Source organism: Electrophorus electricus, chromosome 3 (assembly GCF_041902795.1).
Source record: "Electrophorus electricus isolate QZ-2024a chromosome 3, ASM4190279v1, whole genome shotgun sequence".
Taxonomy (NCBI): Eukaryota; Metazoa; Chordata; class Actinopteri; order Gymnotiformes; family Gymnotidae; genus Electrophorus; species Electrophorus electricus.
In genome coordinates this window covers 36,444,491-36,467,574 of record NC_137499.1, presented here as the reverse complement: position 1 = coordinate 36,467,574, position 23,084 = coordinate 36,444,491, and the positions used below count along the sequence as shown (strand labels likewise).

The window sequence follows — 23,084 nt, the reverse complement described above, 5'->3', positions numbered from 1 at the left end:
AGTGTTTTGCACATTTTGCTGTGGTGATCATTTTCAGGTTGAAACATCCCCTTTAAGCACCAGCACTGGTGGCTCAGTGGTTGAGGTCCTCGACTTGTAATCAGAAGGTTGTTGGTTCAAGTCCTGCCGCTGTTAGGCCCCTACGCGAGACCCTTAAACCTCAAGTTGTACTCAGTCATAATTATAAATTGCTTTGGATAAAAAATTAACTAAATGAAATGAACAATATAAGCCTAGATTTACAGGCTACTTATTTCGCACTATGACAATTTTCCAAAAGTATTGCGGAAATCTGAGTAAGAAAACATCACAAATATGATTCTAAATAAATAACTGACACCATAACGGTGGTTATTACCAATAAACTGTACAGCAGTGTTCTTCTGTAATGCTAATATCTGAGCCTCTGACACTGGAAAGCCTTTAAAGAGGAGAACGTGCTGCTGATTTGGAGGGAGGAGCAACCCCCGCGTGCTCCGCTCTGCGTCTCCATGGGAGTGCACCCCGGCTGTTACGGCAGCCCGTTCCCGGAGCTGCGCACGCACTGTGGCTGCTTACACAAGCACGTGGGCGGCTGCCACTGGTCTTGCACTCGCAAAGCAGCGACAAATTCCCCCTTGGCGCACATTCCCGGCCCATTTCATGGCACTTTAGCTTTGCTGTCGTCTCTTCCTGCTGCCCCCCATTTGCACCCTTGTGAATCAAACCATCTGCGCTCGGGCACGTGACGTTGGATCCTGCTGCTGAGGCCCGGTGACTTCAGCCACTGGGAGATACCACTGAAAGGTCAGCTGCTTTGCCGACCTTTGCCTTGTGTCCGTAGCTTGTGGGTGAAAAGATGTCTGGCAAAGCACTGAACTTTGAAGATCCGCCCAGCTCCTCGTCGACATTCCGACCAGGTGGGCGCTGTCTCTGAAGCCCTCCCTGCTCATGTCAAAGACCCACAGTTCATCACAGTGGGCAACAGAACAGAGAACAAAAACATATATAAAGACAATGCACTTGTTTGCATTGGGTTATCCAAGCACACACAAACGTGCGGACTTACACTTTCATCTCACTTTGAACTTCATTTGTCAGTCAGAATTCTGGTTGACAATCATAAAAATGAACTGAATCCATGTCTCCCTTCACATGTCATTTTACAATATGTTCTAATACATATTTGGCTGGCGCTGTGCAGTAACAATATACTGATTCAGCACTGCCTCGGTAAAGTTCCAACATGCGCCTGTCTGCTGATAAATTGCCCACTGGATAAATAATGTCTTTTGAAAACAAGATATGTGAATTGCCGTTCCTTGTCTGTATGTGCCAAACAAAACCTTCAGAGCTCAGGCAGAATGTTCTGCCTTCTGCGGGTTCCCTGCTTTACGGCAAGAACTTCAGAAAAACATTTTTCCTCCAGTCGTACATTTCCAACAAGCGCTGTGGAGAGTTTCCTCTTTTTACAATCCTTGAGAGATGCTCCTAGTCCAGTGCTAAACTGAAATACGCCCAGCCCTCAGATTAAAGCCGACCACGTAACACATCTTTTCGCGGCACACTGTTTAATGAATAGGAGTTCTGTTATGAATGTCAGAGAGTTCATTAAGCATTTGTTTGTAGTGTGAGAGCGTTGTAAAGCATTGTTAAACTGCATCACAGAAACCAGCCACAGTGCCTGAGGAACGTTCTTCTGTTTATGGCCCCTGCATGAGCGCCTGCGTCAGAGTTAACGAATGCCAGAGAGATGAAGCCGAAATGTACGGATTAAGAACGCTTTGATTGTTTGCAGATGAACGGAGCGGTTCAGCCTGAGGAGGACGGAAAGGAGCAGAAGGAGATGAGGCCTGCAGACTCGGCAGTGCACGCAGGTTTGCAGGCTGAAATCTGCTTCTCATTGTGCTATTACCCAGCTTCGTTCAAGATTCTTCTACAAGCAGAAGATGGCACTCGCGTGACCACATCAGTTCAGTGCTCTCTTGGGTATGTGAAGATTCCCAGAGTCTGTGTGACTGTGTGTTTGTGTGGGAGATTTCAGAATGGATGCTGTGTATTGTGAGTATGCAAAAACACTTAGCCAATAAAGCCTGATTCTGATCTAGTTGTGATTCACACTGGAACTGCAGGCGGAAGTTCTGGACTATTGTTGTGCTCATAGGTTTACATAGCCTGGCAGAAGTTGTGATTTTATGATATTTTTTTCAGAGAATAATAATGATAATACAACAACTTTTCTTTTATTCATGTTTAGTGGCTGGGTCACGCCACTTATTATTAAACAATTGTTTTTGCTCTTTTTAAAATCATAATGACAACAGAAACTACCCAAATGACCCTGATATAAAGTTTACATACCCTGGAAGTTGACACACACAGGTTTAAATGGCTACTAAAGGTAACCATCCTCACCTGTGATCTGTTTGTTTGTCAATCAGTGTGTGCGTATAAAGTCAGTAAGTTACCCCTGCATGAGACATGGGGAAAGCAAAAGAATTATCAAAGGATATGTGGGAGAAGATAGTTGAACTTTATAAAACAGGAAACTAATATAAAAAGATACCCAAGGAATTGAGAATGCCAATCAGCAGTGTTGAAACTCTAATTAAGAAGTGGAAAATGAGGGATTCTGTTGAAACCAAGACAAGCTCAGGTAGACCAACGAATATTTCAGCTACAACTGCCAGGAAAATTGTTCGGGATGCAAAGAAAAACCCACAAATAATGTCAGCTGACATACAGGACTCTCTGAAAAAAAGTGGTGTGGCTGTTTCAAGATGCACAATAAGGAGGCACTTGAAGAAAAATGGGGTGCCTGGTTGAGTAGCCAGAAAAAAGCCCTTACTACACCAATGCCAAAAAGCAGCCCGCTTACAATATGCCAAACAGCACAGAGACAAGCCTCAGGATTTCTGGAACAAAGTTATTTGGAGCAATGAGACCAAAATTGAACTTTTTGGCCACAACCATAAACGCTACATTTGGAGAGGAGTCAACAAGGCCTATGATGAAAAGTACACCATCCCTACACGGAGGTAACTTGTAGCACCTAATAACTATAAAAACCAAGCAGTGTCTTTTGAATGGGAAGTAGTTTGTGAAAACTCCAATGTCCTTTTGCGGATGTGGAGTCTCAGGAGGTCAGCCCGCCAAATACAGATCAACTGCTGTTTCTCCCCTGTCCATGTGCCGTTCAACATCTTACACAGCTCAAATGGTTTGAGCTGCAGAGTATCAATATCACAATGAAACGCCTCCTCCCCGCACGCTGCGGGGGATGGGGGGTGGGGGGGATCTTTCGTAAGCGGCTAGTTTATGGAGTCGACCCTGATGACAACCATCCATTTGTCTTGCTTAAATAACCCGCAAGATACTCAAGGTTCGGAATGTGCACATGACGCTTTTCGCTGAGCTCATGTCTCCTGCTGAGGTCGGAGTGTGTGGGCTCCCTGGGACCTCGGAGCACACGAGAAATACAAGCAAGACTCCGGCGCGCAGGCTGTGTGGGGTGAAGCTGGGTGCATGCGGCAAGGCCACAGATTACTGATTACAGATTCCAAACACGCCTGCTTGATCGTACAGGGGATCAGGACCGCTCTGGCCTTTCCAGGGTGGGAATGTGGCGGAACAGTGTCTCTGCAGCGGGACTGGGTCCAGTTATTAGCAGACCCCGCGCGGGTCTGTACGCCTGGCCCACCAGCGGGGGCGGAGGGGGGGCTCTACTGCGGGGTGGAGTGAAGCACCCACCTCTCGCGATCCCCTCCTGTGGATGCGGGAGTTGGGCATGAGCATACTTGTACGTGCTCGTGTTTTGGACTAAGGGGGGAATCTCAGATGTGTTGAGCATTTGTTGTTTGTGTGTTTGTGGATGAAGTGGGGGTGTGTGTGTGTGGGGGGGGGCGTTTTCAGGGCTATCCGATTTCTTGAACGCGCACTGCGCGTGTGCACTGGCGAGAATCAAGGCCAGCATTTTACGATCCGGCACGATTTATGGCACTGTTCGTATCCAAAGGAAATAAGGGGCAATGAGGCAGGAATGTGCAGCATCGAGACCCATCCTTGAGTAGCGACATAAAGGGCCTTTGATGTGAAGCACCATCTTGGGGCATAAGGCTTCATTAAGATCTCCCTGCTGCATTCTACCGGTGTGGCTTTTTACGCTTTACAGGAACCTCTCGGAGATAGTAACAGTGGCTGGAGCCAGTTAAATTAAGTCAGTTAAATTGTCAAAATTAGGCACAAATGGTAAGAGATGTTCTCTGGAATACACAAAACAGCAGTTGAGAAATATGATCTGGACTGTGGGTTGTAGCTGCACATTTGTTTGTATGCAGATATGTATGTATACCACCCCAAAGGAGAAGGCTCTCTCTTCATTCCCAAAACAGGGTAGAAATTTTTTTTTTCTGCTAGCACATGACCAGGCCTGATTGTTTTGTAAGTAGTGTGCTCACGTGAATGTTTGAGCCAATACTGGGCAGTCCTAATCTAGACAGCTCTCGGTCCACATTCAGGCTTCAAGCATGTCCCTGACCAGAGGTGCCAGAAATATCAGCTATAACAGCTCAACTCACTGTTTCCCCCTAACACTTCTAAAAGCTTTGATGACTATTTCAATTGCTTATTTAAATAGTCATCAAATTTGACATATTTTATTGTTGTCCAGACATTAATTGCATTAACAGGAAATTAAGACTTGTGAAATGAACATAGTCTTTGTTTACATGAAACATTTTAGGAGAATCTGTGCTATCTAGTCTGCACAGTTTACATGAGGAGGTTGTCTGCTATGATATGCTTATTTTCAAAGGTTTGCTTGGCACAGCGCACAAACTGTGACCCTCCAACTGTCCACAATCTCCCTTTGACCCACTAGTGGTCCAACAGTGCTGACAGGAAAAGGAAATGGAGAAAACAGAATGTGAAAGCAAAGCTGGTGGGGTGTCAGGGGTTGGAAGTGTCTGCTTAATATGGAATAAATTAAGTAGCACTACTGAAAAACTACTGAAACACTACTGAAACACTACGGTGCTCTGCTTGGTTTCTCTGGCGTGTTCCTTTAAAAATAACCCTTTATTCTTTAGTGCTCCACGCAAAGTAGCAGCACCAGGATAAAAGGGATATGCTAGTGGACTCGTTTGGCGAGCAGACGGCAATTCCAACCTGGGGTGGACGTTCCAGAAATTTCCTTTCTGAGTGCCCTCCACAGCTGAGGTCAAAGCTCCCAGCTTTCCGAGGTCGTGGCTGCTAATCCGAGGGGGAGGTAGCAGTAAATTGCGAGCGAAGCCCTGCTTGCTGCGTGGAGGATGAGGCTCGTCCTGGGAGGGAAACAAGGAATCCACTCAACCGTTTTCTTACTTTTCCCGCTCAGCCTGCCCTTCACGATCATTAAAGCATTCTGCGGGAGCAGGCGTCCGCCTCTCGCCCAGACAACTCTCTGTTCTCCTCCTTCCGCGTGGAGACATGACACGGTGAATGCATTTGGTATCTTCTGCTCACCCCTTGTACTCAGCCATGTTGACCATTCAGAGGTCAGAGGTCAAAAGGTTTATTAGCGCATCCTCATCCTGGTGACACCGATAGCAGCTACTGTACAGCAGACGTGGTCTTTGAACTCCATGCCAACAGTGAGACAGACAAGGTACCATTCGATGGCATGAAGTGACACTGAAAATAAAGTTTGGAATAGCTGATTTAGGTACTAGAAGAGTGATCGCGTGTTAATGTCGGCAATGACGGGCCTTTTTGTTTTCAAACAAGACTTTATTTTGAATATAAATTTTATCACAATAGTTCATGGCAGGATAGCCTTTATAGCCTACAGATAAAAGCCATTTCGCAACAGAATAGCTGATAATGTTTGGATTAAGCTTCAGAGAGGAGCTGTAAATTCCACATCATTTTTCCTGTCAGTGTTACCCAACGCCGTGGGCGACACCGCAGGAAGGGGGCTGTCCCTGAATGCTACACCCCTGACGCGCGGTCCGGGCGCTCACCGCTCCTCCGTGAACACGCCTGGTCGCCCGCTCCTGCGGCAGCTCCCTCTCTGCGCTGAGGTGAAAAAACTTGGCTGTAAAAACTATGACTAAACGTCAGAAAGTTGTTCCCTCGCCCTCGCTTGCTTTGTGATAAACCACAGCTCGGGCAGGAGCGGCTCCTTCGCAGCCTCGGTGTGCAGTCTTGTCCAGACCTGATGCGCCACTATGGCGAACGAGGCATGCTAGTTGGAACAAGCAGCCATTTGTGGCTCTGGGGATAAACAGGCACAGAGGCAGAGCAAGAACCGTGGGCTCCTTAGTGAAAAGACTTAGAACTGGTGTGTTTTTTAATAGCATTAGTTGTTTATTGTTAGTGTTTAGTTATAGCTCAAACCTTTATTTATAGCTAAAGCCCATCCCTGAAAGCAGTGTTACTCAGTGTTCATGACTTTACAAGAAATCCAATCAAGCATTCTGATTCAGAGACTGATTTTACCTCACTTAAGACACAATTTCACACAAGCCAAAGCACTTCAACACTTTTTAAAGGCTTTCTGTATATTATGGTACACAAAGTAGAAAAACTGCATGCCAACTTACTGAATATAGACATGTGGAAAAAAAGTCACACCTTAAAGTAAAAAGCAAACAAACAAACGTTGTTATTACACGTCATTAAAAGCTGTCCCTTGTGGGTAGTTTTGGTAGGAAACAGTGAAGTATCTCCCATGGTCTCCCACACAGACGAACGCTCCCTCAGCCAAAATGCTTCGGTTGGCGTGTCAACGGAGGCGAAGCAGAGACATGGCTGAGCACACGTCTCTGTCGAAAAGTGCATGTGTGAACGCGTTGTGCCATGGCCGTGCTGTTCTGCTTACAGAACGGACTACTCACACAAACCCAGACTACTAATAAGCTGTCATCATTAACAACAGGAGAGTTGCATCATCCAGACTCTTTATTAAGATGCACCCTGGGATTTGTTCTCAGCGGATGTCTCAGCATAGCACGTGAGGAAGTTCAGATATCGACAGGCAATTAAAACTGCAAAATGATGCAAACTGAAACCATCGCACAGTGAAGTCTGAGGGGTCAGTGGTTTCTGGTTTGCTCGAACTCTCATTCACCTCTATGCCCTTCTCTTATCCATGCCTCACTCACTCCCTCCCCGCTGAACATGTTTGCATCTTGTGGGCTTTTGGCAGCTGTAAAGAGGTACTCTGTGGCTCACACCAAGGGAACTGGTTGCACAACGCAGTCTAAAAATCTGTCTACAGTCTTTAACAATGTGCATTCATTAATTTGTGTCTCCGGTTAACCTCACTGAGAGTTTCTGTTAGTAAATCTGTCCAGTGGTGTAACACAAAATTCTGGAGGCCTACCGCAAGAGGCAAGGTGAAAGCTCATTTGTTTATTATTATTATTTTTTTAAAATTATTTTTTCAAATTTACAATTGATGCCCTCTTAGCTTGAGGCCTGTGTGCAGTGCGTGCCCCGCATGCCTCTTCCCTACACCAGTGTATCTGTGTATCTGTCCGGCAACTAAAAGCTTGAGAGTAAAATAATTACGACTATTACTACGAATGATCCCACCCAACTGCTCCCTTCACAGAGTGTTAAAAGCCAGTGCCTGCCACAGGCCGCCTGCGTTCATTCCTGAGGGATTACAAACTGCCTGTGAGGCAGATGATCCACAGGCTGGCAGGACGGGGCCAGTCGGGGGGGGTGTCACGGCAACATAAAGAGCTAATCGCCCTGTGGAGGCTGCACACTCTGTCTTGTGTTCGCAACTTAGGAAACAGCTCGTCCACGCACGGGGAAGCACATCGAGAAGAGATAGCGAGATAGGACAGTCCAGGCTCCCCCAATCTGTCTACACTGACACTAATAGCCGGTGGGATGCGGTGCGGGTGGGGGATGACCCTGTGGAGTAGTGCTGGACCATAATATCCAGGGTGTTCTTCAGAGGAGGGTATTCTGTTATACACAAGCGAGTCCTCCATGCGAAGGGCCGGGCCTGGGAACTGATATGGCTGAGCCTCTGTCTTCAAAGTGCCCATCAGTCTTGGGATAAAAATGTTTGCCCTGGGCGTAACACTAGAGCCTCATTCATCTCCAGCCGAATCAGATCTAAAAGATCCCATCGTTCATTGCTCACCAAAACAAACAATAGGTATACCCCCCACCACCACACACACACACACACACACACACACACACACACACACACACACACACACACACACACACACACACACACTGAAGGCTTCTCATGGGGTCAGCAAGGTTAAGCTAGCAGAGAGGCTGAACCTGCGCCTGATACTCCTTTATTTAATCAGGTGTCCATCTCAGAGGACGCAAATGGCGCTGGTCTTATCTGGCGAGGTGCTGGCTATAACAACATCCTGGTTACTCCCTGCGCTCAGAGCTGGAGCGTAATCCATCTGACATTATCTTGTGACAGTCTAATTGCCGTGTATTGTACAGTTCTCTGTACCAGAGAACATAATTACACACATACCTAATCAGCGGTACAAAAGTGCACTACAGTGCGTACAGAAAGAGGCATCGACCATCTTTGTATGCCAACGACTCAACCAAAAACGGAATGCAGCGAAGGGTTCGAAACACTGAGCTCTTTCTTTAGTATCCCTAAAATGAGTCTCACATGGGCATCTAAAAATGTGGTAGACAGCATCACTCAAACATTTCTTCTTATTCTGCTGGCACTAAAATCCAGGATCAGTGTAAGAAGCCAGTGGAGCCAAATGGAAAAGGCACTGGGATCTGTAATTAGCCACAAACACGCAGGCTTATGACACAGTAGAGAAGCCTCAGGCAGCAGATTAGAGACAGCCTGAGTGATAACTGACCGGTGATGCACAGACTGCAGTTTCAGCAGTCTGCCACAGGGCTCCTGGGTGGTGCAGGCGCAGAGGTCAGTGCCCTACCTGACTCTCACTCACAGTGGAAATGCAACAAAGTCAACTTATTCTAGACAGAAGGAGAGAGAGAGAATGAAGAGACAGAGAACTGGTGGCTTTTGGTGTTGACAGGGACGAAAACAGGGTAGAGAGTCGCATGAACCAGCTCTGTAACCCGCTGATGAAAGCCATGATGTTTCAAAGCACAAAATGAACTTTGAGTGCCGACTCGGCAGGAACGCGGCTTTCTTCCCTCAGTCACGCAGGAGGACTTCCAGCGCCCTGATTTCTGGGTGAAGCACAACGATTCACCATGCTGATTGATTAGGCTGCTCATTTTTGGGGCTTTTTTTTTTTTTTTTGAGGGTAGGCTTTGTCTGCTCTGGGCTCTGGGGAACTGGGGGTTTATCTGAGCTTTGAAAAGTCCTAAAGCTATAGCATGCCAGCACATCAAGTCCTCGACGAGCACTCACTTCGGCTGAGCGTGGAGGAAGTCTTTGTGCTCCTCCGGCTTGGCTGACTGGAGACGTGATGTGGGAGGGGAAGAGGTCACGGGTAAGAAAGCTGAGCAGAGCGTGCTAGACAGGTTATTTAGAGGTTGTGAAAAAACGCTTCAAAGGCAGCTTGGCGCGCATGCGGGTGCACGCCGGGGGGGGGGGGGGGGGTGTTTGGGGTTATGGTGCTTAGCCAGGTCAGCGTTTCTGGACATCCACGATGCGTCCTCCACCTTCCCGTCCTCTGTTGTCCCAGCAGTATACCGGAACTGCTTCCCTGCGTACCGGAACCACGCCCCTGCGTACCCAAGTGTCTGTGCATGAGAGACTGGCGTGGTGGGGAGATTCCCACAAGCTCTGGGCGTCAGAGGGCAAAGGCATCCCCCGGGCCATGCATCTGCAGCCCGGGCCGGCTCGGCTCTTTTCGACGGGACAGTCAAAGTGAGCAGCGAGCCGCGCCCTAATGCGTATTAGCACCACAAAGAGGAGCGGGGAGGGGCGCAGGCAGGGGCCCCCGCTTTGATTCCGGGGAGATTTATGGCCCTGGTGAAATCGGGCCCGAATATCCCTGGCTTCCCATTTTCTCCATCATTTACTCCCGCGTAAAGGGCCCGCCTTTGTTCCTGGAGACAGGCGGCTGGGACGGAAAAGGCGGCCCATCTAAAGAGAGAAAGTGAGGGGGGGATCTCACGGCCGGCCGGGGACGCTCGCTTTGGGGTCTCCATCAGCTGGAGCTGATGGACGCAGGGGCCAGGTTTTGCACTCCCAGTTAAAACATCTCCAGATAAACACTGCCTGTAAGATCACATTGGAGGACGGGACCAGTATAGCGAAGGCTAGTGTGAGTTCTGTTAATCGGTGCTAAACGGATGCGGAGGGGTGAGTACAGAAAGGCGGGACAATATCCTCTTCACCCCCGACCCCCGCCCTGTGGCATCCCCGGACGAGGGGCTCTATGTCCTGCAGTAAATACTAGCCGTCCCCCGGTGACCCCGAGAGTGATAAATAACCCTTAAGCTTAACCACGTTTGAAATGGTGCTGTGAGGTCATTAACCCCCCCGGAGTTTTCTTGACATTTCCAATATGCTAGCAATGCAGGCTTGGAGCAGGAGCTTTAATTGTACACATTTTGGGTACGGAAGTTGGGAAGGAGAGCAAGGCAGTTTGAAATGCTTCCGATGAGCCAAGTATTTAACGCTTTGTTTACAGACTCATTGTGTCTTGGTGATAGAGATGCTGATAGTGGTGATTGCTGTTCAAGGTATTCCAAAAGCAACCGTCTTTATTTGTAACTGGATGTAAAACTCTGTGGTTGTGTGTTCTATACCAATCTGAATTAATATGGTAATTTCATCAACCTGATTTAAATTCTTGAATTCTTCTAAACTCTTTTTTCAAACCCCTGATTTAGAGATTATGCCATATTAAATGTTCAGAGCATTTCAGGCCACAATGTCATTTTTGCCCATCGGTTTGCGAGGAGGACAGCGAACACTCAACACACTGCAAACTCATCACACCACAACACTCAACAAACTCACATTTTTGTGCTGAAACAACTAAATACCCATACCCACTTCTACAGTCTTTTCTTTTCTGTTTAATGATGCTCTTTGCAAGCAGGGCTGTGAACTCCGTCACATTTTCCTCGGATTCATGGATCTCTGCGGGAGATTTCAGAGTGGGCCCTCTCCTAATCCGTGAGACCAAAGCCAATTCATCCATTCACTTGTCCACATTTACAAATAACTCTCAGTGGTTTGGCGTGAACGACATATTGGTATAATTGCCACGCTAGTCTATCAACAGGAAACAAGAAAATATTTGTTTTAATCGTTATTTATTTCTGTAATAACTGCTACACACGAGAAAAATAAATAATGTCATAACAAGAAGGTTAATCGGCAACGTCCTATTCCATTATACTAATATTGTGTCTGTCGCCATCTAGTGGTGACTTGTGAAGTGCTTCCTTGTGGACAGCCCTACGGTAAAGACTGTGCAATAGCTTTTCAACCTCCTCACCTCCCCCCTGATTATATATTCAGATAAAAGCTTTGCTGTTCTCTATAATTTCCCCGTGACTGCATTTCGGCACCCCAGAGACATTTATTTAACACGCACTCTCTCGCCTCTTTCTGGGGTAGGCAGGGTGAATTTGTACTAATGTATATTACGAGGCTGTGGATACACAGTGCATACGGAAAGCTTTCAGACCCTCTCAATTTTCCATCTTTTTGATATGTTTCAATCTGCACACAGTACCGTTACATCGCCCCCGTCTGTGTGGATAACGCCACGTGGTTCCTTGTTTTGCTTTCGCCCTGTGCGCTACACGTGCTGCCTCTTCCCTCTCACGCGCCCTCGTCCTCGTTTCTCTATTACTCTCACCAGCGTTTCGTTTCCAGTCTTCCACGTCGGTTATCCTTATGAAAGCTTTTATTCCGCGTTTGTCAGGTCTCGTTTTTTTTGTTTGTTTTTGGCTTTCGTTTCGGCTTCCCTCTGACTGCTCGCGCTTTGATCCTACTTTAGCTCCCGCGCGCAAAAGCAAAAACAGGCTTGTGGAACATTTTGTAAACATACTAAAAATGTTAAACTGATTTTCCATTTGTGTAAGTATTCAGACTTGGCATCACGCCATTTTCAGGTTTGTCCAGAGATGCTCTGTTAGAGCTGGGTCTGCGCTCCAGGTAGGCCAGATTTCCACAGAGCTTTCCTGAAGTCACTCACCTTTTCCGAGAGGTCATTGGGTCATTGTCTTGATGAAATGTACACCTTCACCCCAGCGTGGGATCTTGGGCGATATAGAAAAGGATTTTGCCCCTGTCACTGAAAAACATCCCTATATCATGATATAAGGATGGTATTAATGGAGTGATGCTCAGTGGCTGGTTTACTCCATACACAGTCCTGGGAATAACGGCCAAACGGTCTGTTTCATAATGCACACCTGACAGAGGGGGTTCGCTTAATTGAGGTGGTTTGACATCAGCTGCTGCCAGATCACACAGCGTGTGATCCTGTACACCGGCACGTCCGTTACTCCAGACTACAGTGCAAGATCGCTGCTGCTGACTCCCCACTCGCAGAGGACACGTCCGAAGCGTAGCGCTTCTAGCTCCGTGACCGTAGGAGCTCGCCGACAGGAACATGTGGTTTCTTTTTCCTCACATGATTAAAAGACATTAAAAGGTGACTTCATCATTCTCTCTCGCCGTCCATGGGAGGGGTTCCCTTCTTTTGCCAGAAAGTTGTTTACCGTAGCAAACTTGGCCTGTTGATACGCAGGTATCTCGTCATGGCTGCTTAAAGAGCGCCACAGAATTCCCCTGTTATTGACACTTCAGCGCTGTCTGGTGGCCAAATAAATAATTGCAAGTGAATTCTGAAAATTAGAGACTATTTATTTTTGTCTTATTAAAAAGGAATACAGAAAGATTTAAATTCAAAAGAGATACTTGAGCACAGATACAATACACTATGTTGATTCTGCTCAATTTAAAACACACTTTGAGCCTATATGTATGTCTAGCTATTAAGTTTAGTGAAAAAAACAGCACCGTTTCACAAATTTGAAAAAAAAAGAAAAGAAAATATATAACAATTCTTCTTGGTTTATCACCAAAAGACAAGTACAATTTCAAGTCATTTCCCTTTCAGAGCATACTTCTATTACATACAAGATGCTTAATATGGGGTAAAACAAACAACACAAGCATAAAAGATGTATACTCTTCCTTCCTTTTTTCCTTTGTGGTCAGCTTCACTATTTGGGGTCTTCCTTGACAAGGTTTCAACATTTGTATTTACAAAAGCTGTGTGTATGTGATATAAATAATGCCACAAGCCACAGACGGTGAGGCGCATCGTCATCTGTGAGTCACCACAGTGGTTCTTCGTGACTTTTTGTTGTCCTTGTTCACGTTTGGTATTGACCCACAGGCCAGAGAGAGGAGCCTGTTTGAGCGTGTGGGCTGAGCCGCGTTCTCAGCGGCGGGGCGAGGGAGGGGTCCTCCGTTGGGCTCTCCCTCACTCCTTCTTCTTCAGGATGATGTAGATGAAGCCGCTGAGCAGAGTGAGGGAGAAGGCTAGCCAGGCCAGCACGTAAGCGTAGCCGTACGAGCCGTCTTCTTTGGACTTATCTGGACTCATCACAGTGTAGATTATAGCTCCACTCATCACAAAGAGACCTGGAGGAGGAGGAGGAGGAGGAGGAGGAGGAGGAAGAGGAGGAGGAGGAGGAAGAGGAGGAGGAGGAGGAGGAGGAGGAGGAGGAGGGTGGGGTGAAAGTGAGTTCTTCATTCAAACCAGCCAAAGAGAACAAGCCCATGAATGGTGCCACACCCACCGTCCCGCAACCCCGTTTGCCTGCTGGAACAGGCAGCAAGAGACCATACTCACTGGCGAGGACCTGGAAGACAGCAGTGAAGAAGAACCGACCGCCCTTGGCCAGCGTGAACAGCTGGCACAGGAAGATGATGAAAGCAACTGAGCTAAACAGTGTAGCCAGAACCATTAGAGCCTGCACAGCCTGCAGCCAGTCTGAAACCACAACCAGGGAGACAAACAGCTTGCCCTCAAATTCATTACTGGATATATTTTTTAAAATAAATGATTCAGGGTCTTGTAAATAAGCCTATAAAACATATACACATATTCATATCCATTGGAATATTGTAAGAAACAATGAAAACATCTACATTTGCCGTCAGTACAGCTATGTGCAGAGACTGGGCAGACGTGTGACCTACCTGTGTTGCTGACACTTATGCATTTATGTTGATCATCTCTTAGCTGACAGTTATACCAGAGATCATAACTGCTCTCCTTTAATGTCTTCCAGGCCTATATCACAGGGTCAACGCATTACCACAACACACCTGATAGCTTTAACGTGCAAACCTTAAGCAATACTAAACTCATGTAATTCTCAACACGATCCTAAGAATAGTTCCTAAAAAAGTCCAAACTCACATTTGCAGATGTAGAAATGAGGAGAAGAATCAAGTCTATGACGTGTAAAATGACAGTTCCAGCGAGCACAGCCAGCATGGTGATGTCGACCTGAAGAATGCAGAAACACAAGCGAAGACGCCCACTGAACCACCTCCCACCATCTCCTTCAATGAAATGAGTTTTCCAGCGCGCACGCAGTTCACCTTCTAGACGCCAGGACGCGCTAATTTCAAATAGTAATTTCAAATATATATATATATATATATATAGTTACGGTGTAATTCTATACACACACACACACACACACACACACACATAGCGGGCAAAAAGTAGATTTTAATTCAAAACACCTACCGAATCAATATTACACTAAACAAATAACAGGTAAAAAGTGGTTATATCACCAAGAGTGTAGATAATTCAGTAACGCTACATGTTCACTTGGTAGAAACGCGAAGCAATCGTTTACCCTTAAATAAGTTTTTTATTTTTTCATGGACAACAGATTTAGAATAAAAAACATTATCGAACTTCAGTTCACGATTAGCAATAATAAAGAAATAATAATAATAATAATAATAATAATAATAATAATAATAATAATAATAATAATAATAATAATGATAGATATATAAAATAGCTACTTCACGTTAGGAAAATTAGTTGGCAAAAAGAGGATCTGAGTGTGAATACGAGGCGCATCCCAGCAGGAGACTCCCTCGTTTTCATCCAGACCCGTTACACCGCATAACTTTTTTTTTCCCAACGCACTGTGACTTGGACAAAATTTGAGCCCATACAGCGGATCGTTTCATTCCTGTGCAGGCTACTACCGAGACACGATCGACGTAAACAATGAAACAAACAAACAAAAAACTTTCGTCACTTTTAAACAATGCTGAACAAAGACCGAGCAAGCAGCTACAAGCTTGCGCAGCAAGGCGAAATGTTCAGAGGTCTTGAAAGGGTCGGATGAAAAACAACTTCCAAGCGTGCGTAACGTCGGAGGCGCCGATCCTTAAAACACTCCAAACGACACTAACAGATGGAGCTGTGCAAACTTACAGGGCGACGGAATCCTTGAGGAGAAAGCCAGGAAACGGGAGCACAGCGCCGAGCAGCCTTTACTGTGGGACCCTACTATAAGCTAGATTCCCCCGACCACTACTTCTGCACTCCAGATGTAGGACCGCAGCAGTGTTTTTTTGCCCTTTTTTTTCAGGAACGTGAGAACACCGCCCCGTACGCTACGTCACCCGTCGTGACTCCCGGTGCTCGCGCGCACTTGCGGGACTACTCCCATGTTTTGACGTTAAATACTGTATCCCGCTCGTACAACGAAAGCAACATTATCACGCTTTTTTTGGGGGGTGGGGGTGGGGCTCTATATGCCATAACTTTAATGTTGTTATTTTTTTCTCTATTACCACTTCTCTGTTTCCTCTATATTCTGAACATGCGGGAATACACTCGCCTTCAGCACGTTTTTGGTGAGTTCGCGCACTATGCATCGACAGTCGTGCACTTTGCCAGGTTATTTAGCGCGTGTTGACGCTGGCCCCTCCCAGTGGCCCCGCGGTATGCCCAGAATGCGGGCGCGTGTAACAACACCCCTATTTACTTCAGAGACTCGTTGGGGGGCGCACTTAAACTCGGCTGGGGGCAGCTGAGTTTAAACTGCACCAGCCTTCTCGTACGCAACATCACTAGGGCTGCTAAGCGAAAGCCTCGGAGCATGCGCACGCTTTGAGCTTTCCTCGCCTCGAGCTACTGAAAACTGAAAAGAGAAAGTATCTGAGTAGACTGGGCACGAGCGTGCGCTTTGGCTCAATGCAACAGATGACAGAGGTTAAGACTAAAGGGTTGTAAATACACGTGCACGGGCGATCTGCACGCTTCACGCCGTCTACGGGGCCTGGTGCCACCCCGCGTTTGCGCAGCTAGGTCTGGGTTACGCTTTGCCTGTTGGGCCTCGTATGCAGCATCCTGAACACTCCGCAGCAGGGAGACAGTGAAGCACGCCAAAGAAATCGGCTTTAGTTGATCGATGCTGTTCTGTTTGTTGGTTTGGGTTAGTTGGGTTGTTAATGGGACCTGCTGTTGCCCATCTCGAAACTTTGTGACTTCAGCTGAGGACCACCACAAATGAAATATTTCCTTAAAATTATGTGTTTCAGGATTTTGTAATTCGTGTTATTTGTGTTGGGGCAACCAAAAGCAAACAAGCATTTTTATACTGCTAAAATGCATTTCTGCATCCCTCAAATACTAAGTGATCCAGATAGTATATCTAGGGTGTTGGTAAAATATATTTTTGAAAAAAGAATGGTCAGTGTAGCAGCAAACATCTTCATCATGTTCTCCCTCAAGGTAAAAAAAATGTTCACTTCTGATTTTATTGTCAGAAACAGGGCGTGTCTCATTTTGTCAAATCAAAGCAACCTTGCTCACCAGAGGCACTGACCATGGAAGGTTTTTTTTATTGGAAGTTTTTCTTGTATCTTTCTATTGTATCTCCCCATAATTTGAACAAGTCGAGAGTTGGGTATAGTTTATACCTCTCTTCAGAAGTACCCTATAAGTTCTTCTAATGGAAGTCAGAGTCGGTGCAGACACATTTCTGTGTGGGTGTGCTCCTTATGCTTGAAGGGAGGGGCCATTTCCCTTACAGTGAACTTGTGCTTCCACCATAACCACATCCATGTGTTCAAACACCAGCTTGTGAAGCTGACCTTACGCAGCATTACACAACAAAAATATGATTTGCCAGCCTGCGTGGCTGCATCTCAATAAATACTGCGGTTATTAATTGCCAGAAAGTGTTCAGGAATGCCAAAGCACACAGTGGCGAGTGCAAGAGGAGTGTGTATGGGTTAAATTGACGGTAGTGACCCTGTTTCTGCTCGTCTTTGATCAGGGTGCCAGCCGCTTGTACAGAGAGGGGCATGAGTAGATCAGGCCTAACAATGAACACACTGAAGTTATATCTAAGCATCTTATCTCTCCTCAATCCTTATAAATCCCAAAAGGCCCCCACACTCACAGAATGAGAAGGAACTAATGTTTCTCTGCCTCAGCACATGAGGTGTGAAATGACATAAAGTGCTACGCAAAGTTGTGTTAACCAGAAACTAAGGAATAACGGCAAATGTTGTTTGGAGGAAGGTTTTGTCTTCCTTTTTTAAAAATCTGAGCTGTGAGGTAGAGATCTGAAAAAAAGCAGAACTCCATTCAGTGTGTCTCGTTTCACAATGATGCTTGTTTCCCTATGATCACACCACAGCATGTTACTTTTTTTTGGATCCTGAGGAAGATATGTTGGTAATGAAGTCCATGTGCAAAGCACTTGCACTTTGTGTAAGAGACGATTGGCACAGGCGTGCTGAAGCAGTGAGTCACCCAGTGGGGGGGGGCATAAGAGAGCGGAGGGCGAAAGTTCTAGCACTTGCGTGCCAGGCCAACAGTACACGGAGAAAGCGCGACGTGACGGGGGTGGGGGGTTGGGCCGATCAGCTCTGAATGCGAATGCACGCTGGCCGAACTGCACGCACATCTGGCTGGGCCGTGAGCCTCGTATGTGTGGAAGGAAGCCCCACCCACTGCAGGGAGACCTCTGGGAAATGTGGACTGTCAGAGGCTGCGTATAAAAGAAGCCATTTTGGGCCATAGATATGAAGGAGCGGTAGGTCACGCAAGTGTACGTCCACGGGCCTGCTGCTTTCTCAGGGAGGACTTGTCTGGCGCGAGGAGCCGACGAATATAAACTTATGAAAGACACAAGCAAGCATTAACTCAAACATGTCAGCACTCTGAAATGTCTGATCTGCCAGTCCCGGCACACTTTCGCTGGGAAACTCCAGTAGTACATGTCTCGAAGTTTGGGCTTGGGACTTCTTCCTTGTGAGATGGATGTGCTGAAAATGACATTGGTCAGAAACAAGCTACTCTGGGCCGCCTGAAGCTGGGGCGTGGGAGTTTGCAACATCTGCTGCGTGAGAGCTACAGTTTCAGACGACATTTTGCCTCCGTTCAGTTGTCCCTCTCTCTCACTTTACAGGCCATGTTGCTGTAATCAAAGAGAGCTTCTCATCGCTCTCTCTCTCTCTCTCTCTCTCTCTCTCTCTGTGTCTGTCTGTGTCTCTCCACTTAGCTCCTATCAGATAACAAGCTGCATGTCTTTCAGGCAGGGACAGAGGGGCTCCGGCTTCACTTCAATGAAAGCAATGGGCAGTCACAGCACACTTGCTAGTGTACAAACTTTCTGAGTGTGTCACAGAGACAGACACACACACACAGACACACACACAGACACACACACACACACACACACACACACACACAGACACACACACACACACACACACACACACACACACACACACACACACACAGACACACACACAGACACCGTGGTGTTGAGGCTGCAAATAAACTGAATTCCATTCAGGGCTGCTGTTTATCTGGACGCTGGGTGGTATTTTCAGTCTCACTAAAAAAAAACATAGAAAAAAAGTTAATTTGTCAATGTTAGGATTATTTTAAAATTTTGCCAAGCCTGCTCTCTCCTCTGTGGCCAGAATGAAGCTCCTGCGTTTTTAGGAGCTTGTTCTGCCACTGGAACTCAAAATCGACCTAAAATCTAAACCCGAGACCTTCGGATGACCAAACAGGAGCTGGCAGTTGATGCAGCCTTAACCAGATTAGCGGCATCAGGAGCGAGCGACGTGTCCCCAGCCTCCATCTCAGACCCTGAACTCGGGCCTTCCGTCTCAGTGAGATACCCGATCTGCGAAGATACCCAAATGGAGCACAGGCGTGTGCGTCACGACAGAGGCCAGGTCTTGACAGGCCAGCCACCTCCACCATCTGCTAGTCATTTGCCCTGGCTTCCTGTTTGAGATTGTGTCATCAGTGCACACACACACACACACACACACACACACACACACACACACACACACACACACACACACACACACACACACACACACAAATACACACACACTGCAGGTTAGGGAGCGAATGCTGACTAACCTTTGTGGTGGAGTGTGTGTATGTGTGTGTGTGTGGGGGGGGTCTGGTGACCGTGGTGAATTGGCAAAAAACTTTGACAGAATCCGGTGTTACCCAGAACTGACCTCTGGCAGGCTGCCAAAACGCTGTCCCGGGGCCAGCTCTGGGCTAAAGTCCGCTGGAATGACCACAGTTTTCCTCCTCACAGACACACACAACGATGCATACTTGTCTTTATTACAAACACAGATAGCTTCATCCCCAGTTTGGCCTTTTTGTCTTGAGTTACCATCCGTTGTTTCACAGCAGAACCCTTTAACCAACCATACAGCCACGAAGTTACCTGGCTCCTCCCTCCGTCACACCCACCCAAAGCGTCACTGGCATGATGTGCAGGAAGGTCTGATTACTGACTGTCCTCTGATAGCTAACTGTCCTGTGGCATGTGGACGAGTGATGGAGACCTTATGAGGGGCCGTAGGGAGGGGTGGGAGGTTCTCCCTCTGCTCCAGCGAGACCCGATTCTGGATGCCGAGAAGTTACCTCATCTGGGGAGTTGGCTGGGGCCTCAGTTCGTGCTCCCAGAGCATCGCTTTCTGTCCGTTTCTGACTTACTCTCTCTTTTTGTCTCTGCCTCTGACGCGCAAGGCTCAAAAAATCCACTAAGAGGGGCAGACTTGAATCTCTTTGGACGACAGTGTCCAAACAGGCACACATGGACTGTGTCAGCGTCTGTATACACTTCGGTCTGTGCGGCAAGAGCAGTCTGTCTGCTTGTACTGTGGGGCTCCCCGGCTGCTGGAGTCGAGGAAAAGAAGATTTTTTCCTTCTTTTTTTCCAAGAACTAAGGCACTTAGGGATTCTTCTCATTGCATAAACACATGGCCCCCACCCATGTCAATCTCTATCTGAATCTGTGCAATAGCGTTTCAGATCGATATTCCACACCATGGAGAAGATTCCTTTTTTTTAATCTTTTTTTTTTTTTTTTTATCGTAGAGGTATACAAGTATTTTCCATTTTGTAACGCTGAGCGGTCAGAGGAGTTGTGAAATTGTTTTCAAATGTTGGTAGTACACTAAATGAGAACGGCACGGCCGAGACATTGGCAGATGCGCGACTTGTTCGACTGTTGGCTCACAGACTTGGCAGAAAGTCTGCGACACACTGTTACTGTTTTTCCTGTCGTGCAAGAGCTGAAAAGGGGAGAGGAACCAGACTGAGCCGAAAAACTCAAGCGAGGAGAGGAGTTGTCCTCTGGCAGGATTTTTGCCCACACCTCTCCCACAGATGGGTGCAAACATTCACACACGCACACACACACACACACACCCCACATATAAGCCCCCATTCTTGGTTGGCCGCCAAATATCATGTTCAAATGAAGGGAATTATACATTCCAGATGTGTCCTTGGCCCTGCTGCTAGCTGTGAACACTCCAATCTTCTGAATATCTCCAAGCATTTGTTTTTCTCCACTGTGTATGTTGAGGTCTTATGAGGACCTAAAAAAAAGCCCCACCCCAAACAATTGGGAGAATATTTTCTTACTCTCCCAATCCATAGCGGCCGGATCACTAATTAGGACTGAGGCCTGTTTTTCTTTGAGTTTGGCTTTTTCCATTATAAAGTTACAACAATTACGTGAGCTCTCGTTATTGTGAAGCAGGCTGATGTACTAGCGCTATTACCAGACTACTGCTATCAGCACACCCAGCCACATCCTCCATGCAAATGCGCCGAGCTTCATAACCGTGTGAGCTTGATTACGGTCCTGGAAGATAGTGTTGGAAAACGGACCAGGCGAACGTCACACCGAACTGAGACTGCTTTCACTTGTGTTTAATTACCTTCTGCTGTCGAACAGATCATAGAGGAGCCCTGAGCCACGCACGGGGGGAAACCTGGACTCTTCGCCGACAGATCGGCAGCTGCTTGTAAGGCCTGGCTACAGGGAGCAGGTTCCCGGGGGGGGGGGGGGCATATGAGGAAGGGCACCACCAGCACGCTGCTGGTTTCTGCCCGTGTGCACGGACTCTGCATGTGTTCTAACTGTATGCAGACGACCCTGTACAGTCTGATGACTTGCGTCTGGATCAATAGTGTAAACCGAGGAAGGGCACAGGTGTGTGGTTCCCCGCAGCTGCGAACAGTTGTGTTTAAAAATCTAACCAGGCCTGTTTTAGACAACTGCCTTCAGTGAGGCCGAGTGTGTCCAGTGCAGTACTGGGGCTTGACAGCAGGCTGACGGCCATCCGGTCGTCCCAGAGGGCAGAAAAGGGGTGTGCCGAGCCCGCTCCACCCAGTCAGCTCCCAGCTGCAGGCACGGTCCCGCCCACCAACAGCTGCACAATGCAAACAAGATGGAGAGGGACATATGGGGGTGGAGAACAGTCCAGTAGAGTACAAACCATAAGGCATGCAAATCTACAGACGTGAATCCCACACACACACACACACACAAAGAATGAGCCAAGAGCTGGTTCTGGATAAGGAGCAAAGAAAAGTATCTGAATAAACGTAGATTTTTCAGCACCAGTGTTATTTTAGTTCTATGAACAACAATGACTGATGTTTTCAGCTGTTTTTCTGGAACGTGTTCTGATTGGTTTACACCATATCTGCGTTATTTCAACAAAATAAACAGATGAGAAGAATGTGGGAAGAAAAATGAGATTCTACTCCTGCAAACTGTCACCAGGTCTTTAGAATTGTGGTCACTCCAATTTCATGTTCATGTGGTGTGCGTATTATATGTATTGTCCATGTCTTTTCGCGGCTGTTTGGACAAACTCGGCCAAGGGCTGTTGGAGTGTCAGTTGGTTTAAGTCACATAAGCACTAAGGAGAAGTCATGAAATCATGCCACGGTCCCACAGATTCAGACAGGGTGGGAGAGTTTCACAACAGTAATGCACAAGGATAAATACACACACACACACACACACACACACACACAAACACACACACACACACACACACACACACACACACACACACACACACACACCTCTCTGTCCAGCTGGATGCAGCTTGCCGGTTTGCGTCTGCCTTGCACCCATGACAGGTCCCTTGGCCCTGGAGCTGGCCCCTGGCCCCGGACCCCGGACCCTGTTTGGCACACACAGCCCCAGGCCTGGCCAGGGGCTGCGCTCGTTTTCCCTTCGCTCGTCCAGTCTGCAGTGGCGGCCGGCCGCACCGTGCGGGAGCGGCCGCCAGAGCCAGGCGTGTACATTGCATAAACCTGGTGCAGATCCGCAGCTATCCCAGAGGCCACGGAGGGTACTGCCCACAGCATTCATCGTTCCGGAGGGTGAGGGCTGCCAGTACCAGCATGAGGTCCTGCAGAGGATGTGAGAGAGAATCATGAGGGAGAAGCCCTGCTCCTCTGCTCTGCCGAGCCAGGCGCATTACAATGAAGACCACTGCGCTTGCTCCAGCCAGCACGGAGGGGGGGCTTTGGGGTTGGGGGGCCGCGGGGTCGCACCCAGGCCCATATAAAAGCTCCTTGGGATTGACAATATGGGAAGGCTAGTAAGAAAACCGCTCCACAAAGAGCAGGCGGTGTTTGCCAGATCAGGAGGTTTTAAGAGCTCACTCGGGAACTGGAGCAGTGCCACCGACTGAAGCTAACTTGGACTCTTACCTTTCCAAGGACGTATTTTTAAAGTCAGTCTGCCCGAAAAGTATTTGCACAGATGCCATGGCTATCTTATTTTAGCACCCTAGCACTCAC

General features: G+C 47.4%; 1 protein-coding gene and 1 long non-coding RNA gene across 2 annotated transcripts; both read right to left on the bottom strand.

The window, feature by feature from the left end:
• Nucleotides 1-12,763: 12,763 nt before the first annotated feature.
• Nucleotides 12,764-15,588, bottom strand: pmp22a (peripheral myelin protein 22a). Its single transcript, XM_027010818.3, has 5 exons — nucleotides 15,402-15,588; nucleotides 14,355-14,444; nucleotides 14,132-14,225; nucleotides 13,782-13,922; nucleotides 12,764-13,570 (listed from the first exon to the last, which is right to left on the bottom strand). The coding sequence occupies exons 2-5, from the start codon at nucleotides 14,430-14,432 to the stop codon at nucleotides 13,410-13,412; spliced, it is 474 nt and encodes a 157-aa protein (XP_026866619.2). The 5' UTR covers nucleotides 14,433-14,444; nucleotides 15,402-15,588; the 3' UTR covers nucleotides 12,764-13,409.
• Nucleotides 15,589-18,542: 2,954 nt separating this feature from the next.
• On the bottom strand, nucleotides 18,543-22,878 carry LOC118242204 (uncharacterized). Its single transcript, XR_014122849.1, has 3 exons — nucleotides 22,359-22,878; nucleotides 19,475-21,694; nucleotides 18,543-19,226 (listed from the first exon to the last, which is right to left on the bottom strand). It is a non-coding gene; the product is annotated as an uncharacterized LOC118242204 (long non-coding RNA).
• Nucleotides 22,879-23,084: the final 206 nt, after the last annotated feature.

Excerpts from the sequence above, each read along its gene's own strand:
- pmp22a (XM_027010818.3), bottom strand. The coding sequence starts at position 14,432 with ATGCTGGCTGTGCTCGCTGGAACTGTCATTTTACACGTCATAGACTTG. Across the intron at positions 14,226-14,354 it reads TCATTTCTACATCTGCAAAT|GCCTGGAAGACATTAAAGGA; the intron begins GTGAGTTTGGAC and ends CCTGTGATATAG. Across the intron at positions 13,923-14,131 it reads CATAAGTGTCAGCAACACAG|ACTGGCTGCAGGCTGTGCAG; the intron begins GTAGGTCACACG and ends TTGTGGTTTCAG.